The sequence below is a fragment of the Micropterus dolomieu genome, linkage group LG02 (assembly GCF_021292245.1).
Source record: "Micropterus dolomieu isolate WLL.071019.BEF.003 ecotype Adirondacks linkage group LG02, ASM2129224v1, whole genome shotgun sequence".
NCBI lineage: Eukaryota > Metazoa > Chordata > Actinopteri > Centrarchiformes > Centrarchidae > Micropterus > Micropterus dolomieu.
In genome coordinates this window covers 12,162,596-12,183,453 of record NC_060151.1, presented here as the reverse complement: position 1 = coordinate 12,183,453, position 20,858 = coordinate 12,162,596, and the positions used below count along the sequence as shown (strand labels likewise).

Here is a 20,858-nt window from a genome sequence, read left to right as displayed (position 1 = left end):
CCAAAGTATTTAAAATTAATTCTAAACGAGACTGTCTGTAACAAATTTAATGGCAATCCATCCATCCGGACCAAAGTGGTTGACTGACATAGCCATCCACAGAACCACGCAGCTACTGTGGCAAAAAAAAAAGAGAAAGAAATAAACTCTTACACACGAAAGTAACTATTACATAAACAGATGAAACTCACTCACATGTGTGTATGTGTAACACATACGTTTTATATGTTTCTGTGTGTGTGTGGTTTCACTTGACAGAAGTGTTTGTATGTGCTTTCACTAGTATGCTCATGTGAGGTTTCACTGTGTGAGTTTTAATTTGAATTATGGCCTGTATGGACCCGCATAGTTTAATGCCAACGTGCATTAATGTGAGAGCAGATGCATTACAGTGACTGAGTGCAGAACTGTGTGTGACTCTGCTCCACAGATCCACTGAAGCTGCTGCTGTTCAGAGGTTTAATTGGATGTATGCAAATCTGGGCAAACTTTAAGGGAAGAGTAAAGGGCTTAAAGGGCATTAAGGAGCCAGCAGTGTGGAAATGGAAGTACACACATCCTCTAACACACAAGTACGCATACATATACAGTACGCATACACAAGCAGGCACAAACATCTCTAGCTCTCTTTATCTCCTTCACAGACGCTCACACACTCAAGATTAAAAGATAAGGCTGGCATTATTTTATCTTTTTATCATTATCAACAAATCCCATTAAAATACCAAAAACCAACAGTGGATTTATCCCACTAACAAGTCTGTGCAGCCATAACCTGATATATGCCTCCATTATTTACAGATCCATTGTCATCCAAAACCTATTAAAAACACATAAAAGAGCCATACCGTTGCATAATGGTGACATTTTGCCTTACTGTGATGAACAGAGCAAATGTAGTTTATTTCTCTCAGCAGCATAAGCAGGCATTCACGTCCATGAGCATGCTCAGTGATGCCTATCAGACACAGAGCTACACTTCAAATATTGAAAATATAGCTACTGAGTTGTTTCAGAATAAATCACACTGGCCGTCAACGTGGTTCGTCATAATGAATGTCACTGTGTCAAACTTTCTGAATGTGGTTTAAATAGGTTTTGGACGACACTGGAGTTGGCACGGAGGCATGCTATATCAAGCTCTGGCTACACGCAGACATTAATTGTAAGATAAATCCATCTTTTATTCATTAAAAAGATAAAATAATGTCAGCGTTATCCTTTAAGACACACATATGCAAACAAGTGAGCTCAACAGAAAAAAAATTATCTGGGTTTTAATGACTTGCTCAGACTTCAGAGAGGAGGAATAAGTTATGAGAGAAGGATTTCAAAAAAGAAAGACTGCAAAGAGAAGAACAAAGGTGCCAGACTTGCATACATTTCCTGACACCACTTGACGACCTCCATCGGGCACAATTTCTCTGTTTCACAGCTGGCCACTGGCACCATGGCAACTCACCAGTTTGGGGAAAGGGAGCTGGCCAGAGAAACAAATGAGTGTAGGACACTCCGTAGTCGCACTGCATTACTTCTTGAAAGAAGGGCGCATATGTCCAGCAGCGAGGGGAATTGGCTGAGGAAGATTTCCAGGCACACGTGAGGGGCTAAGGCTGGGGGGCAAGCGGTTTACAGAGGGCTGCAGGGCGGTTGGGGTGAAGAGGGCTCGCATTGTGAGGGGAACGACATGGGCAGAAAGCAGAGCTGATGTGCCACTGTGTGTAAACCAGAGGGAGCGAGGTCTGGCATGCTAATCGACCACTTCAGACAGCAGGATGGCAGGAGGAGACGAAAACTCAGATGTTGACGCCGTTATGATCAGATCTAGCTGATGTGCCACTTTGATGTGTAGTATCTGGCTCGCATTTCATGATAAAACGGCTGGTGGAAATGGTTGCTATCACATAGCTCAAGCAGCTCTTACTATTGTTTGAACAGCTGTGAATAACTAGGGCTCATTATTTTCTGCTTTTATTAAAAAAAAGAAAACTGGAAGTATAGCTGATCCATGAGAAGAAAAACATCAATAAAACATCTGGAGTAAATTTTAATTTTAATTAGTTTTTTTGTTTGCTTGTTTGTTTTTTTGTAGTTTGTTTTTACTTACTGAGAGGGACTTAAGTGTAAAACCAGCAGCTCATTTGTGTTTCCTCCCCATTTTTCTTTTCGGTTTATATTCTGAAAGCTCTTTCTGAGCTGTCAACATCACAAGAGGGCCTCATTTACCTAAACCGTGTTAAACAGTGTACTTATGCTGCAGAAAATATAACAATTTTGGGCATTCATAAAATCTGTGTGAAAATTGGTTAAAGCCTTTCTGGTCTTTCTAAAAATGCAGTATTTTTCTGTGAAAAAATGGGGAAAAAATTAAATAAATAAAAAAAAGAACACTGAGCCATATCGGAAGGATATTTAGAAACACTGTCCACAGTTATATTTTAGGAAACTTAATACTCTACACTGATTGAAAATTAAGGAATATGAAAGAAAAAGTTGAACTGCACTGTTGACGTCAATTAGTCACCATACTATCCAACACTGTTACTGTACTGATAACAAATCCTTAAGATGTTATTTCACTGATGGCCTACACTGGCTATTTTTAGCAATGCTGCTGTTTTGCTTTTCCATCCCAGCACAGAGAAACAAAAGCACATCAATCAGGAAGCTGCAGGGTAAGAGTGCATCAGCACAACCTGAGACTGTATAATAAGGCTCTTTGTTGAAGCTTTGATTTCAAGTCATGTCTGTCATTATTTCCACCGTTCAGGCTAGGCACAATTGATCCGCAATTTGACATTTGTAAAATTATTTCTTTGGGTTACTGATCACACTACTCAGGCACGTCTGTGTGTTTGCAGGGAGAAAACAAGGTGAAAGCACCTGGTGACGGTGTTAATGTACTCTGTCAACAGCTCCACAGAAGCCCACTAGACATAATTGATATAGAACGACCAACTGCATGTCAAACCACAAAACAGAAAAGTGGGAGAGCCTGAGATACAATACAGGATGTAAAAACAGAGAAATTATACCAGCATGAGAAAGAAAGAGAAAGACAGGCAGAGAGAGTGTGGAACCATCCTTTGTGAGGCTGGGCTGTATCTTTTGGGGTTTGAGCAATAAATCACAAACAATGTTGGTTTCTTCGGATTATCTCTGGATCACAACACTAACAGTTGGCAGTGTGTTTGTACATTACTTCTCCACTGCGCTGACAGAACTTGCTGAACCCGACAGGCTGCAGCTACCTCCACCCTCCTTATTCTCTCCCTCCTCTGTTTTCTCGCTCCGTGCCCCGCCCCCCCCGAGCCACTGCTCTTAAGGCGCCATGCTCTGTCACCAGCTAATTACCCATGCCGCTCTGAGAGGAGATGAGGGGAGATCCCCGAGAGGAAGTGACAGCTGTCTTTGTCACTCTGCATACTGCCGTAGGGCCCTCCCCTCAGTGTGTGACAAATGCTGGTGTTTCTGACAGAAACAACGTCACAGCCACTTCACTCTCCACCTTAAATTACAGTAAACCCAGGAAAGATGAAAGGCAGAGACTGTACTTCTTCTCTTGTCCTTCTATTACCACCGCTCTCCCTTTACATGGATCTGTCTTTTAGACTGAACTACCTGTTTGAGTCTCAAATTCAAATCTCATTGTCTCCACTACTGCCATTTCTTTTTTTTTAACACTACAAAAGGACAATGTTAGGGAAAGTGTTTTTTGGATTATGAGTGAATACTGAGGGTGAATAATAGTGCAGTAATATTATGATTAGACCACAGCCATGCTAGCATCTGTGAGGAGATACTTTGACACAGTGGTGCTTTGATCCAAATGCTAACATCAGCATGCTAACATGCTCACACTGACAAGGCTAACATGGTGATGTTAAGCGGGTGTAATGTTTATCATGTTCACCACCTTAGTTAAAATGCTAACATAACCTAATTTGCACTAAAGTACAGCTGAGGCTGATGGGAAAGTAATGAGTTTTGCAGGTACTTGGTCATAGACCGAAGAATTAGACAAATTAAAATTTTGAGTGATGGTAGCCCAATAACCAAAGTTATTAAAAGGTATCCTGAGGGGGACATGGGTGTGTGTCCCAAATTTCATGACAATCCATTCTGCAGTTGTTGAGATATTTCACACAAAATCACATGTGTGAAATTCATCGTGGCGCTAGAGGAGAAGTAAAGGGATCACCAAAGCAAGCCTCTAATGAAGGACTAATGAATGTCTGCATTTAATGTTAGACCAAAAGGCAAAGCCTCTTGCTCTACCATCAAGTCCATCTGTTTTGCACAACGCTGTGTTTGAATTTACCTCTTTTTTGTAAAACACTCAATGAACTTTGAAAAGTAATGTATAAAAAGCAAAGCTGAGGTTGAGGGAGCAACAGATACTTGCAATTATACAACAATTACATTCATTTAACACAACTATATTACTCCTTGAAGGGTGACATCAGTACATCCCTTGAGAGCATTTTGCAGTGTGTGGAAAGAGAAAAGATTAGAACTACTTTGTTCAGAGACGAGGCCTCAGTGGAGAATCTGTAGGAAAAATAAGCTAGACATCCTTCTTTACAGAAAAGACGCTGGCTGAAGGTGGCATGTGCAAGCATAATTGATTTGTCTAAGCAGGACAGCAAGGGGAGGACCCCAGCCAAAGTGACTATTCAACGAAGTCACCAGAGAGCATGAATGTTGCCAATTAGAGGCAATTTTGTGACGCAAACCAACAGCTTGAGTCCCACTGTAAGTAAGCTCCCGGCGTGGCTAATCCGTCCATCGGAGAAAAGGCTAAACATAAACAATACTGTCCACATAAGAACCACAGCAGGCCATCCAGTGATATTAAGCTCTTTTCTAAGCACTGGGTGGGAAAGGGAAGATCAGGAAATGTAAATAGATACAACCCTGAGGGAATCTGTGGGAGCACAGCCCACATAACGATCTGTCAATTTAATAGCGTGTGGGAGAGTAAAAGTAAGGGATGGAGAGAAACGTTCCCTTTTTCTATTCATTAATAGTCACAAAAAGGGGATTTATGGATGTTCAGCATCTGCCATTAAATGGTCAGTTGAAGGAGGCCATAAAAAAGAGTGGGATATGTACAGTGGGCTTTGTTTTGCAAGCAAAGAGGGAATCTAGTCGGAGCCTGATAAAGTCACTCTGCTTCAATTTCAGCCCTCCATTTCATTTTCTCTAAGGCTGAACATTTCATTTCCTGATGAATAGAGAATATCAGCCCTAATGGAACGCCACTGCACACTTATATAAATGTACATATACCAATACAACCTCAGCTGTCTCTCTCTGCTGTAGCAGTCGAATACACAAACACACACACACACACATATGGACTATATTCAGCTTTTGGAAATGATTAGCCCTAACCTTGGCCGATGTTTCTTAGTGACTCTTTGTCAGAACTTCTTCAATTCTCTAAACATTTCTGATGGGGCTCCCAGTGGATACAGGCTGCAGTGATTCAATACACCATGACACCAATTAGTGGGGTAAATAATAGCACAGCCAGCAAGAAGCATTCCCACTGCGTCATCTCCTTGGTCTGTTCTTATCAAAGCAGCTTTTCTTCACAGCCTGAAATCTAAGATCAAAGGGCAGCTCTAACTCATCAATGCCCTTACCTCTTCCCTACAGCAATGGATACAGTGCTCAATAACAAGCGCACATTATCATCAGCCTGTCTGCTCCAGCTTCACACCACCCACTGGCACAAAAGAATCGACAGCAAATGTCGTCTCATACGCGATCATTTTCCTGACCAGCCAGCGTGAAGTCGGAGCGGTCTAAGGCAGAACTGGACCTGTCTGCTTTCTGTACTCCTCTTATTGCACCTCACTAGTGTCACAATCAATAGTCTTATATTTTTAGATGAAATCATCTCTGGCTGAAGCCACGTTGTGAATATTTGTATCCGTGTTTGTGTGTGTGTCCACTCGCATAAGCACTTGTGTTTGTGAACGACGAGCGAAGAAGCACGTTATCACTCTGGAGTCGGTGAGCTGTGGCAGGAAGGAGGGGTGCACAAACTGTAGAGAAGCTGTCAAGCCCTCAGGCTGAAACGGCACTCTGCAGGAAGGAGAGATAGCTTATCTGTGCACGGCCAAAGGTGATCGAAAAACAGTGTGTGGGCAACAGTGTTGCGATTGGGCTACTGATCACTTACAGAGTGTGCAGAATGGACAACAGAGCAGTTTCATTCAACAAATAAGCTAAAAAGAATTTGGCTAACGGTTTGCGTTTTCACAAAACAACAGATGACTCCTGCACAAAACCCCCAAAGAGTCTTGCATTAAATCTGGATGGGAGACACATCACCACATAAAGCTGAGTATTGTGCTTTGTTTGCAGCAGTTCTGCCTACATCTTGTGAAATAACAGGATTAGAGAGGAATGTAAACTTACCCATGTAGCTCTTTGAGAGAAACCGAGATCTTGATGTTATGCCCCAGCACATGGAGGGCTGTGAGGATGTCGGCCCATTGCACCATCTCACCCAGTGGACCCCCCTTCAGCACCTTGGGACTGAAGACGTCTCCAGACTCCTCTGTCAGAAAGCCCACATGAACTAGAATCTAAAAGCAGAAGGAAAAGGTGAAAAGTCAAGGCAAGAAAAAGAGAAGAGTGCAGTGCACTAAAGCGTAATGCAATGTATGACTTTTTGTTAAACCATTTCTGACCTGTTTTTGGAGAGAACAAACCATTATTCCCATCAATGTTTCATTTGTATAATCAGACAATCTCCAGTCCTACGTGGTGAATACTAAATATTTTGTGAGAGTTATTTTCAGTAACGCTTCAAAAAGGATTCGCATATGAATAAATTCAGATATTTGGCATGGATCAGTGGTGTCAATTTTTTAATGTAGTTGAGTATCTAATGAGCCAGAAAGTAGAGTGACAGCATATTCAACGCAACTCCTAAGAAATACAATCAACTGTGCATGGTGTTGAAATGAAAATTGACCTTCTGGGGGCTAATTGATATGCAGAACAATACACAAGCGGTTTAATTGCTGATGAGGAAGGATGGAATTTCCAGGCTGTTAAATATGTAATGAAATTTGATTCTTCAACAGATGGCAGCATTTCATTTTTTTTCTCAATTACTTTTGTTCTGAAAAAAACAACAACTTTGAAAGTCAATTATTTATTCATCTACTAAACTACATATTTATTTATTCATTTGTTTTGAAATGTGACAGTGAGTGATAAGTGACAGTTCTCTCCACCTCTTACAGTCTCTTACAGACACACCAGTCGTCACACTGTCCTTAGTCTTTGATTCCAACAGAAAGATTGAACTTATTTCACATTTCCCCTGAAATCCACCAATTCTGGCCCTGAATACCTTTAAGGAGACTACAGTTTAATTTTATATTAACAAGACCTAGTTTAAAAAGATGTTACTGAGGTTTTGAAAGGCATCAAGTTCTGTTAGCATCGTGCCTTTCCCCATGTTTCTCTGGCTGGTGAGATATGTACCTGCCTGAACTAAAGAAATTTTCAAATGAGTGCTTTTCAGACATAAATCTTAATATAATACCAGTTTTTCAGTTCTGATACTGATTCAAAATGATATTTCCTACACTGCGGACACAATGCATTTTCCTCATCTGTGAGCTACAGCGCTGTCCACAAGTTATGTATGTGAACATGTCAGATGTAAAACTCAACAACAATGCATAATGCTGGTCGGGAAGAAAAATCCATTTGGTGGAGGATGGGAAAGCTTAATTCACAGAACAGTGGCTTGTATGTGGACATCACTACTTTAACGTGTTCACAGTGACACGATGAAAGAACAAAGTAAAGTATGTTTTGTACTGTTTGTAATAATGGCTCAGTGACATTTAGCTATCCCCTTTTGCAGTTAAAAATGTCAGGGGTTTTTTTTTGACAAAGGGTTTTATTATTAGAAGAAAAAAAGATCATTGGTGAAATATCAGAAATGCTCCTTTTCCTATTAGCCGGCTGGAGGGGCACAATTGTGTCTGTGTTTGATTGACATCAGATGGTATGTTGCCAGAGTGCCAGTGTTACACTGTAGGGAATGAGAGACAAAGTAAACAAACATGCACTCTAGCCTTCATATCCACACTAGCATCTAACAGAACCAAAGTGACGTCCGTGTAATGCTAATACATGCTAATTTGCTATCTAGCCTGCAAACTGACGCTAGTGTAATGGTAGCCAGCTAGGCTGTGCAGTGAGTAAACATTACTCCCCAATGCCTTAAGACACGGCCATGGGTTTTAGCCTCCTACGCCTTAAGTCTCAAGTCCGGACTGTGCTGTACTACAAACCTCAGGGCCGGTTACACTAGCAGTGGACTTTTCCCCGGTGAATGTTTTTTTTGTCGCTCGTTCAATAAGCTAAGGTTCAGGACAATGAGTGTGTTCATGTATGAGAGTTAGATAAGAAGCCAGCTTAAGCAGGAGAAAGCTAATGTAGCTCTTGAGTTGTGTAGCAGGCTGCTGTCAAGATGTTAGTAAGACTTTCCACATGGGACATGTGATCTTCGAAGCAGACGCTGTAGTAGGGAAAAAAACAAACAACGCAGTTTTATTTGAACTGAGTTGGACGTGCAAGCATCATCTCACCATCATTATCACATCCTGAGTCATCATGTTCACATCGTTGTGCTTCTAGTTAATACAACCTGATGGAATATGACATTCGCATCACTAATAGTTCATGACTCAAACATCACTCGGATATCAAGTAAAGAGCAACTCAAATGCAGTGCACACTAAGAACAGCAAGACAGAACAGGAAGCAGGAAAAAAAGAGGCTGACCAGGGACGTTTCAGAAAACATCTCTCTTCTCTACAAATCTGTCTATTTCTGTTTTCCCCTCGGCACTCTTGTGTTTTAGCGATGGAAGCCAATCCTACAGGGTTTGGTTAATGGAGAGTAACCATTACTGTCAGAGCATTACAATAAACAAAGCCTTCTCCCCAGTGGGGAAGAAGCAGGCATTTGGAGAGAGTCTAATGTTATTTACAGAGCGGGCTTTGATATATCCACCTGAAAACTGGCCAATGAAAGAAACTTATGAAAACGCACACACAACGCTAGGATACTGTCAGCTCGTTTACAAAAAGCAAAACACTACAAACGAATTGCCTTTATTCCTCATGTTTCTTTTAAGCGTTTGGCGTATCAAGCCTCTTTTTAGCTACAGAGGGATTTGTGAAGAGCTGTCCACATCTCCTCAGTTGAACAATATGGTGAAAATGAGATCTCCAAATCAATGGTCAGCCACTTCACTATGACAAGCAGACCCTATGTATGACGGGACTGTGGTATATAAATATGATGCTCAATGCAGACGGCATGTGTACTGAGATGAATGGGGTTTCAGGCAAAAGAAACTCAAAGTGCCCCAGGCTAAAGCTTTTAATTAATTAATCATTATGCAAATGATTTGGTAACTGTACATTTTCTCCCTGCAGTGCGGTTCATTATAAGGTATTGAGTAGAAAGTATGTTCTTGGTATGGTGTTGACTTGAATTTTATGTGAAAAACAGTGATGTAACCATAATATGATATAAGCAAAAAAAAGAATTAACATATTTTACTAAGGATTAACTTCAGCAATTTAGTGGTATACTTACGTAATGATGGGGGATGAGCCAGTTTTTAAAAAAGAACATTCAAAATCAAACATGAAGAAGCTTACTTTTAGTCCCTACTGTGTAGGTCACACCGGATCCTACACTTCTCATAATGCAGCTGGACAGTGTCTTCCATTACACTTTCCCTGCCTCATAAATGCCAACTTATTTCAAAGCACACACCTTCACTTAGTAAGGTATGATGTCTGTAAAAAAATGTTAAGTCTCAAGCCCATGCAGAGAGAGACCCCAGTAACATCACTGTGACATCACTGGGGTTATTTCAATTTAAAAAAAGTCAAACTTCAGATAGCTCCTCCAGAGCCACAGAAGACATTATACAACTGTTCAATAGCGTACACCTCAAGACCAGTAAACTGAATTTAATGTGTAAAATTGGTGAAGGGCCCCTTTAATGGATAATAGAGATTCTGTATATATAATAAATATGATTACAGTTTCTCTGGTCACTACTCTTGTACTAGAGAGTGACACAGGAGTGTATTTTACTCTTCCCAATCCCATGACAAAGTGAAAAAAAAACATCCTGCCCCATCCCAATCCCAGAATCAATTCTCAATTCTTCTAAAAAAAAAAAAAACATTTAGTCATATTAGAAATGTGTGATTATATAAAAAAAAACGGACGTATAATTCCTGCCCTGTCAGCTAACTCTGACTTCCCAGTCCTGTCATGAATAAAGAAAAATTACTCAAATTACTATATACCCCCCATTTACTGCTCAGCTATCATGTGGGTGTGAAAATAGCAGTATTCTGAGTCACTAAGTGATGCTAAAAGGATGTTCTGTGTGTGCCAAGACTGAGTTAGTCATATGTTCATCAGCATAAATGATCCCACATGTCAGATGGTGATAAGGGACCTTACACTGTACTGTATATAAATGTGTGTGTGTGTGTGTGTGTGTGTGTGTGTGTGTGTGTGTAGAGTGGATAAGAGATGGATGAGGATGCTTTTAAATGTTTGCAACTACCTATGTATTTACTGACTGTCAATCACCACCTGGTTATTTTTTGCCACAAAACTGAGCAGCCCAAGGCAAAGGAAGACTGCTGGCACCCCACAGGCAGCAACAGAGACTTCAATCTCACACAAAGCAACAAGAACACTTCAACCTCAAACAAATCAGTGCGTCGCCAACACATCAAACAGCCACAAAAAGGCAAAAATAATTCGACAATCAAAGGATGAAAGTTTTGCAGAACACTGAGTTGGCACTACCTGGACTGTGGGATGCTCTGCACAATATAGTATTATTTCATGTGACATAAAAATTAGTAATAGACATTGAACATTTATAGTGTATTTCCTAATATGCAATCCAAATTGCCCATGTCTAGGGTATAAAATAATTTTGTATACTTTTCTGGGTTAGTTCCTTACAGGTTTTTTATCTTGCAATGGTTTTCTCATACACGCCAGGAGGTCATTGCCATTCCATTGGGCGTCTCTTCCAGCAGGCAGCGCTCTTTGACACTTTGTGTAAATGTCCCTGTAAATGTCAGTGGTTAAAGTCACCACAGCCAATCAATGCCTGCTAGGAGCTACTCTGCATCATTATCTAGTTATGTCTGTAACTCAAAATTCTGCGATTCACACTGAGTAGCCGAAGATAAAAGCAGGAAATGTTAGTCCAACAAAATGTCAAAGCTGTTCTGGTAACTTAGCAGCCTAGCATGTGGGCATTAAAGGCCTATCTGGCTTTCGCAGGACTGTTTGATCCAAAACATCCTGTGCTAAGACTTTTTTTTTCTTCTTTAATGCCTAAACAGATGGATTTACATCAAATTAGGAGTTGAGGAATATGTTTCCAGAGTTACAGAAACAACACGAAAGAAAATCTGTCAAAGCTGAGAGGAGCACTTTTCACTGGCTCATTATCTGCAGTCTGCTGCAAGCACAAACACTTTGAAAAGATGAAACCACAACACAGACTTGTTCTCTTATCCAACAATCCTCTAGTGGGTGCAGAAGCATATTTGTGTGTGAGAATGCCTCATATTCACCCTTTTCTGCTCTCTCCAGTGGCCGCGGAACTTGTCATCCAGCCGTCGAGCAGCAGAGGCCCACTGTGCTGCCAGCCTGCGTATGCGTCTCTTCATGAAGCTCAGTGATTCCTTCCCAGTGCCCACCTGCTCCAGCAGAGTCCCGATATCGGACTGGAAAACAGCCTGTGTGACAGGAACAATAAAAATCAGTGGTGAGTGAGTCCTGAGTGTAGAGAACTGTGTTTAATTTCTTTATGTAGACTTTTGTGCAGAAGTTTAACACCTGAAAATACTATAGAACAGGCTGGTATTCATTTTTATAACTTGGCCTAAAGCAAAAGGGGTGGGATACTAAAAACCTTCTACAAAATAGACCTTACAGGGCTGTTTTCTACAAGTGGAACTATTTTCATTGGAGGTGGTTAAGACTGTGTAGAGCGCAGACAGCCTGTCACATCCTGTTATCTGCAAGTGCTTGAGGCTAGGCCTCTAAGACAGGTTGCCTGAGGGATTCCTGGATCATCCTCATAAATAGTCTGCTCTCATTTTACATCTCCTCCTCTGCCCACTATAATCACTGCATCACAGCGCAATACCAGCATGCGAGTATTAATCAATGGGGTAACTGCATAAGAGGGAGCACAGAAGACTTATTAAAATACAGAAGAGAAAGTGGTGCACACAGACTGTCTGCCTACCTCAAACACACGCACACTATAAAAAAAACTGAGATTCTCTCAAAGACAAAATCAATACTCAGAGCTGCACTGTACTCGCACAATGCAGGTGAATTATTGCTCTCAAGAGCACCTTGTGTACAGCACAGCAAAATGCAGAGTACTCAAGGGAAGCCTTGGGATTAGTCTCAGTGAACACAGGCTGGCAATTAGAGCAGACGGTAGAGCAGCAGAATGAATTCACATAAGGGCCCGCCATGCCAGCTGTACATTACTCTGAGGAGAAAGAGGAAGGAGGGGACAGAGGTGGGATAGGCCTTGAGGAGTGATTGTAAGCGCAATGCATCGTGTTGGTGAAACTCTAATGATGCGGGAAGGCAAACAGCAATGAACACTGGGAATGACAGCGAGCACCCTGTGAGAGACAGCATAAACCTGGGTGTTCAGATTCTCCCAGGAGCTAATGATCAAAAAATGAAGTAATAAATGATCTGCTTGAACTTGGAAAATTAGTTAAAGGCAGGTAGCAGTATTTTCATGGAACCTTGATGCTTTTTATTTTACTTTCACATTCTCAATCGACACATTTTCAAATTTGTAACAGATTCTTGGCCACTGCTAAATGCCAGACACCTTTCTCGGCATGTAAAGAGGGTAGAGTACCACTACTGCTCTTTTCATTCCCAGCTAAAATTTTAACTTCGAGAGCAGCTTTGTTGGGCTTCCACTTGAGGAAAAGGCAACCTTGTTGCTGGCTGCTTGTGCTTTCAAGGAATTTGACTAAATTCTCTGCAACAGTGGGCAATTGTTTTACCTCTACAACAAACTGTCACCTGGTGCTCTGTTCTTATTCAGCCCCTTCAGTCAACTGTGTTGTTGTGGAATTAAATCGAATGATATGGAAATGTTGCGTTACCTGTGTCTTGGGCGGAGGCTTCAATGTGGGCGTTGCAGTCTGGTTCCTCCAGGCCAGTGGGGGGCAGAACCACTCCACCTCGCTCAGGTAGACGAGGAAAGAGCAGTCAGAGCCGTCCACACCGTAAAAGGCATAGCAAGGGTCTGAGGTCCAACGAGCGCGCATCCACTAGAAGGCAAAGACCCAAATGGTTGTCTCTCAAAAGTTTGAAGTATATTCCTTTAGGGCACTACTGAATTAGCAAACTCCTACATTTGATTAAAGATATGAAAAATGTGTCATTAGAGGCAGATTTAAAATGTATCCCTAATGTCCTCTCGTCATTTTAAAACTGGCAGAAGGCCACAGCCATTAATAAAGCAGTTGGCTTTTTTCATAAGTTATTTGAGTTAAACTGACATGAACTAGCATGCAGACATGAAAATCAAATACAACAAATGGTTTATATTAGACTGAACTAACATTAGGCCAGATGGCTATCATGAGGTGGCATTAGAGGGGGCGAGGGTGTCCCCGATCTCCATCCCGGATGACGTATCCCTTTTTTTTTTTGTGAGCTGAAAGAACATCCATCTTACTACCCCAGGACAGTGTCTTCTGTTTTTTTGCTGACAGAACAGTTTTTTTTATTCGAATACACAAACTAGAACCGTCAGTAATATGCATGTTACATGTGAATGATGCATGTCAAATGGACTAACTAGCATATTTATGAAGGCCTACTTCATCCATAAACATGATTGTCATACTAAGAATGAGAACAGTACACCATGTATATTTTCTAAACATTACGTTTACAGTAATGTATACTATAGTACTAGTATGTATAATAATGTATAATAGACCGATAATGCACACCTCTTACTGTAGATACAGCTATATTGAACAGATGGACAGCATATTATTCATACATCTTGAGCTTTTCTCACATTTCTAGACCGTTTCCAGACATGTTAATAGAAAGAAGCACTGCATTGTACACACTGCAATTTTCTACTGTGGCTACTGCCACTATAGGCTGTAATTTATACAATATATGTGTATACAGTGTGTTTATAAAACCATATGCTTTTCTACATTCAGTTTTTCTTTACTGTCACCGGGTACAATTTGTTGCTCAGACAACCCACCTCCCCACAGGCCTTTATAGATCCTCTTATCTTATTATATAAAATTTATGTCGCACCAAGGCGAGTCAACAAGAAAGGACGACAGGATGTTTTCCCGCTGTGTGAAATTGTATGGACTAAGTGAGATATAAACACTTACATCCATCTTGCTGGGACAGTCAGGATAACGGGGATCTTTAGGAATCTCACATTGTCCTAATGGTCCGTCCCGAACTGGAGAAAAGAAAAATGCAGGAGATTTATCAAAGACCACACACAATCAGACACCGGTTCAAAAACAAACAGAAAAAGCTGTGTCGTTTGGATTTTTTTTCAGACGGTACATAGACACAAAAGTCAAACACAAAGAGGAAGGTGACCTGTCAACTGTCGACCATCATTCCATTGTCTAAAAAGTCAATATATCAGATTTAATGCAAGGTCTTTACCACTATCCATGGACCTCCCAATTGGTGACTGAACAGGTCTTTACAGTGTTTCCTTTAGCAATTAAGTCTGTTTGTCTTTTGCATTACAGTATATAGCATCGTGCATTTGGGATGAACAGAGATAAACTACAGAGCAGAGCTAGCTAACAAGCTGTAAAAGCTTGGCCTCTCCTGTTGAACGGCCAAGTCTGTGTTCCATCCCACTCAATGGATTTAATATAGATAGACTGCATTAGTGTGACTCATAAAAATGATAACCTTCCCCTCTCTTTTCCTTTTCCTCCCATCTTTCCTGCCTCTTTCTTCTGCTCAGCTGACTTGCCCTCTCTTTCCTTTTCCTCTCTCGCCTCTCCTCTCCTTCCTTTCCCACCCCTTTCTTCTCCTTGAAGCCTGGCACTGGTAAGCCTAATTAAAAGGAGCAGTTGCAGCTCCTCCGCCAGCATCCTGCCAAGTGTCGAAGAGCACAATCACAGACAAATAATTGCCAGCCATTCTGTCTGATTAGCATGATAACGGCAGACCTCTCACGATGAAAAGTGCCACTGCCTGCCCCTGTCAAAACTTAGTCATGTTCAGATCAGCCTTATTTTAGTGATATCAGACATTATGACAACAGACAAATAATCTGACGCATTTTAATGAGACTGTGGGCGGAATTGTTTCAGGTCATAAAGAGCAATGTAGTGGTTCCAGGAGAGGAATTGAATTGTGAATGAAATCGTGCTGTCCGACTTCTGTTCTGCAGCCAATAAAGAAATTGAGAATGAAGGCTAATAAAGAAAGCTGACAGGCCTGGATCCCATTAACAAGTCAGTAATTCATTATCATGATTTAAACATCCTGCAGTCATGACATAGCAGCAACAACGGAGCCCTGTACGGTGCTGCACAGGAGCTCTCCCACCCTGACACAAACCTGAACAAGTAATGTCCCATGAATAATGTCTGCCAGGTTCTATATGATCAACCAGCAAGAGCACGTTAGACATGAATTGTGCATTTAAGTGTTGGACTGAATCCAGGCTTGACAGCTTGGCTTATGTGGGCAGAGGGGAAAAGTGTCTTCAGATTGGATAGATTTGAAATGGATGGGGGAGATTCATCTGAAGGGCTGCAGCTATATTTGGTATTCTCCAGGTGTGTGAGTGTGCAGGCTGTTTGTGTGAGTGTGTGTTTGAAAATCGTACCTCTGTTGCTGGCCATGCTGCGCTGTAGGATGTGCTCCACCCTCACTGCCATGTCAGACATGTTCTGGGCTATGGCCTGAATCCGTTCCACTAGCCCTATAGGCTGAATCCTGATCATGCACGTTGCACGTCACACACACACACACATACACACAAACACACGAAGATGAAGAGAATATCTAAAAATATCCTAGCAACAACCATCTTTTAATGACCCGAATTCTATTCAAACTGCAATCAGGCACCTTCAAAAGAAAGAGGACACTATATTTCTTTTACAGCTTCCTTCCATCCGGCAGTATTTGTTGTTTTTCCACCCTTCACAGTGAGCGTGAAGTAGTGGAAGATATGCTAATTGTCTAGAACTTGAGGCGTGAAATCGAAAAAAGCTTTTAAACACTGACAGATAATTTATTTGTTGAGATAAAAAAAGTAACTCAGCATATTAAAGCGGGTCCCCAGAGGGAAATACAAATAGAAGACAATTAGGTTGTTAGCAAATGTGTTTCACTGCACTTGACCTCTGCGGCCTAAAAGCCTTTGGCAAAAACAATCAGGAACCAATATTTACAATGCAGGAGGAGAAATGGGGGACAAAACTCAGAGAGAATCAAGAGAAGACGAGGGTTTGCAAAATACACGGTGGTGGTTCCAAGAGATTTTGGAAGTCTCTAATTTGTCTATGAGAAACAGACCAACATACGACCTGTTCAGCCCTGGACTACAGACTTACCAAACTGTCTTTCCGCATAGCAATGAACCTTCATAATAAGGAGGGCAAATGGCTTAGCATTTGCCGCAGCACCTTAGGAATGTACTGGAGCTACCAGCATTAATGGTTAATGGATTCATGCAACTTATATTATGAAATATTCCTGAGAAAGACATCTTCCTAATCTCAGCTATAAACTAAAATCGATGAGTTCCTATTGGTGTCCAAAAGAAGAAAAATCTGTTTAAAAGTCATGTTGACTTAGATTCTGAGATATCTACTGTGTGCAGCAGTGTGAAGTTGGCGCAACTCTTTATGAAGCTACTAGTGCCACAGCTAGGGCTGCATCTATTTTCATTACGGATTATTTTCTGAATTAATAAATTTTTTTTTATTGTTTGGTCTATAAAATGTGTTTCGCTGCCTATTTCATAATCACCCAACATTCAATGATGGAAGGCTTGAATTGATGCCTATTTTACAAGAAAACACTAAATACTAAAATCATGAATCATTTTAATGAGCTTCTGCTGTTGCAGTATTTCTGGGATTTACACTGCTCATTAAACAGCACTGAATATGTAAACTCAAGAAACGCACACAAACTAATGGAACAGTGGTTCTGAGCCGGATGCAGATCAAGCAGTAAAACTCGATTCCATCGAGGCAGCATGTATTTGTGTGTGTGACCCAGCAGGAAAGCAATCTAACTGTTCTGATATATGCATAACTTAACATAATCCTAAATCCCAATTTTCTTTTCCTATGTAGTGCCCAGGAGGCAAACCTTCTCTTCTATCCTTTAGACTAGCAGGTCAGCACAAATTAATTTCCAATTACACAGACACACTGACAGACAGTACAGTAAAGTATACACACACACAGAGTAATGATTATTATGCAGCGGTCCAGAAGCTTTGTGCAGAGAGGCATTTGTGGTCTCACATAAAAACATCCCATATTTACACTGCAGGAACTCTGACCCAGGAGAGGCTATCGGCTGTTGAAGAGCTAGAGGACAACATAATTACTTTTTAACAGCATACCAGGTGGGCAAAGTTTTCCTGCCTGAAGATCTCCCACTAATCTCCAGGGTCAACCCTGACCCGAAGCCATATTGAGTTTTTTTAATCACCTGAGTGAGGTAAAATGAAGCCAAGTAGTATCAGCATGAGATGTATTTTTACCACTAAGTTGGTTTTAAAACTATTTGGCCTTTGTCACTGTAACATTTCCAGTTTAGCCCTGGAGAGCCCAATTAAATGACTGTAAAAACTGCATGACTAAGAGTATATCCACAGGGCATTTTGTAGGGAAATTAAATTTTGTAAGTGTAACATAAAACTGCAGATAAAATAATTACATGCAGAGTTTGGCCAGAGTACAATAAATATTCCCCTTCCAGGCTTTTGAAAAGCAGGAGTCAGGTCAGGTCAGGTGTTACACCTGTTCAGTCATTGTTACACATAGGCCCGGCATATTGCAAATATAATTGCAATGCCTTTTAATATAATATCAGAGTTTGTTATTGTGTGTAGCAGTGCATGCGAACAGATATCTCCTGGCTGTGAGGAAGAAGGAGGTGATGTGACGTCCAGGAGGGAAAACGAATAGCAAAAGCAGAAACAAGAGGGAGCTTCCTCTCCTGAGCAGGTGCGGGTATGAGAAAAGGTCTGTTGCCATGGCAATCGCAGAGCACACACAACTCAGGGCTGACAGCTTCAACTTGTCCAGCAAGACCCCTGCTCTTCCTTTTTTTTCACTTTTTCCAGCTGCCCAGGGAGGTGGAGGGGGTTTGTTCACATATCTTCTTCAACACCAGGCTTCCGGGGCACAAGGCTCTTTTTGCAGCATGCACCTGCTGTACTGGGATGCCCCAGGGCTCCATACTTGGCCTTCATCCTTTCTTCACATTGTATCTCTCAGGTCCTCTTCAGGCTCCATGTTTTTATCTCATCACTACTTTTTTTGTTATACCTTACCATTGGTATGCCAATTTAATTCACTTTTTTTTTCTCCAGCTCAACACGCACACATGTTGAGCTGGAGAACTACATAGAATATTCTGCAGACCACAAAGTTCATTCCTGAAGACACATGTACTGCCACAAGCTAATTAATATGATTCTTAAATAGTACCTAAGATAACCAGCCCCCACCATATAAACACTAGCCAATTTATAGTTACCTTAATTTTTTTAACACTGAATGATGAATGGATTAAATTAATAAAGAAGTTATGACATTACTCTGCATCTTTTCCCATGACGTTGTCACTGCAATCAGAGGAAGCTACACACCAGGATAAAAAAACACTTCAAATATGCATGAATTTTAAATTGATCCATAAGTACATAATAATACTTTAGTAAGTCAGTCAAGTGGCCACCACACTTGCAGCTATCCGTTCCCTCAGCAGTGTCAAACTCTCATATGTGACATAAAAACCTATTTAAAGTCTTCAACCCATGTTAAAATTTTTCTAAACATTTTAAGTGCAATACAACTGGGCAAATTCAGCTGATGAACATCCTGTGATATGATCGAAAGCTCCAGAATGGCTACTAAATCCACCTTGCGATCAGATTGTTTTGCCAACTGTTGTTTTCAAGGTCCAGAAACTCAACAAACAGACTTCTAATAATTTTTGTGGAGGGGAATCAACTTTTACTCCGTGACCCCCTCAAATGAGGCCCAAGGTAGACGTTGACATTAAAGACATGGAAATTTCAACCAAACACCCACCATCGCTAGTGTACCTCTTTTACTTACTATATCTTGTACAGTTTTTGAAAAGTGCTCTTTAGGTTAGCTTGGCTGTATCTAATGTAAAACACCTGTACAACAACATTGGAAACCAAGATACTGTACCTGTCCAGGGCAGAGCTGAGCTCATCCAGCCTGTGGGTGTCTGTGGCGTTGCCCAGTTTGGACAGAGCATCCATCCTCTTCATAATGACCTCCAGCATGTCACTGATTTTCCTCAGCACCCCACGAGATTCTGGGCCACCGAGCACTGAAAAACAAAGACCATATGAGACAAATATTATACCAAAGTAAACCGTTGAGAAAGCAAAGTTACAAGGAGAAAGTGATAAATTAGGAATAAATAAGATTTAAGTGCAAATTTGAAAATTTTATGGCATAGTACAGTCTGTATGTAAAGTAACATTTTATGAGACCACACTTGGCGTTATATTATGTAGAAACAAGGTCACAGGAACAAAACAAACTGCTTGTTATTCTAATGACAACTTTTTCTTTACAGAGATTCACTCAAGGTCACATTTTAAATCCATTTATTTTATGTTCCATTTTACTGTTGGTTTAAAACATCACTTCAGTTTAGTTTCTCTCTTCTTTTGCCTTTTGCCTTGATGATTAAACCAGTAGCTCACCAGGGGCCAGCTTTCCAACAAAACACAGGAGCTGGCAAATTAGTCTGACAGTATTGGTTATGTCTTCCTGCTTGGCTCAAATTATTAACGACCTGACTGTGATGCTGTTGGCGAACACCTAGTCAATTAACGAGCCTGCAGCTACAGTCAGTAAGGTCAAAGCGGGTCTCACACTGCATCGCTAGTGAGTCAAAGTCCAGACCCTGCACTGCTTCCTTTGATCAATTAAGTTTTGCAACTCAATGCTGAGTGTAATTACTTACACGTAATTGCATGAAAAGGGTTCATGTGTGCATTCACTGCTAAGAAAACACAATTATCAGCAGCAAGAAGTCAGTTTTTTCCTAAAGAAAATACAAAACTTAAGAAAACTAATGCCATCCTTGTGACTTGGGAGTGCATTTGTGGTTTGAACCCTGGAGAAAAATAGCAGAAACCAACAACAGTCTCATATTGTTCTTGGGGACTGGGAGTGAAAATAAAGCCTCACCTCTCGGTGCTCTCTCATCAATTGCATTAGGCTTTAGGAACTGCAATGTGTGCAGACTCACTTCTCCTGTCAGAGTTCATTTATCACTGCCCCGGCGAAAGTCACCTTTCTCCCAGAAGAAATTGTATTACATCACCAGTAAATAAAATAAGGACCAAGAGAGAAATCTCCCACTTCTCTTGGTCTGTGTGCATGTGTATGTATACACTGAGTGTGTGTGCGTGCGTGCGTGCGTGCGTGCGTGCGTGCGTGCGTGCGTGCGTG

The 20,858-nt window shown here is 41.0% G+C and overlaps 1 protein-coding gene across 2 annotated transcripts in view; it reads right to left on the bottom strand.

The window, feature by feature from the left end:
• Positions 1 to 20,858, bottom strand: part of LOC123961075 (alpha-1,6-mannosylglycoprotein 6-beta-N-acetylglucosaminyltransferase B) — a 59,256-nt gene that overhangs the window by 26,782 nt on the left and 11,616 nt on the right. For both annotated transcript variants that reach the window (XM_046036179.1, XM_046036180.1), the window contains 6 exons: positions 19,578 to 19,722; positions 15,995 to 16,104; positions 14,520 to 14,593; positions 13,251 to 13,418; positions 11,676 to 11,840; positions 6,433 to 6,602 (listed from right to left, as the gene is read on the bottom strand). In XM_046036179.1, coding sequence (XP_045892135.1) covers positions 6,433 to 6,602; positions 11,676 to 11,840; positions 13,251 to 13,418; positions 14,520 to 14,593; positions 15,995 to 16,104; positions 19,578 to 19,722 — 832 coding nt within the window. The remainder of the gene's footprint in view (positions 1 to 6,432; positions 6,603 to 11,675; positions 11,841 to 13,250; positions 13,419 to 14,519; positions 14,594 to 15,994; positions 16,105 to 19,577; positions 19,723 to 20,858) is intronic.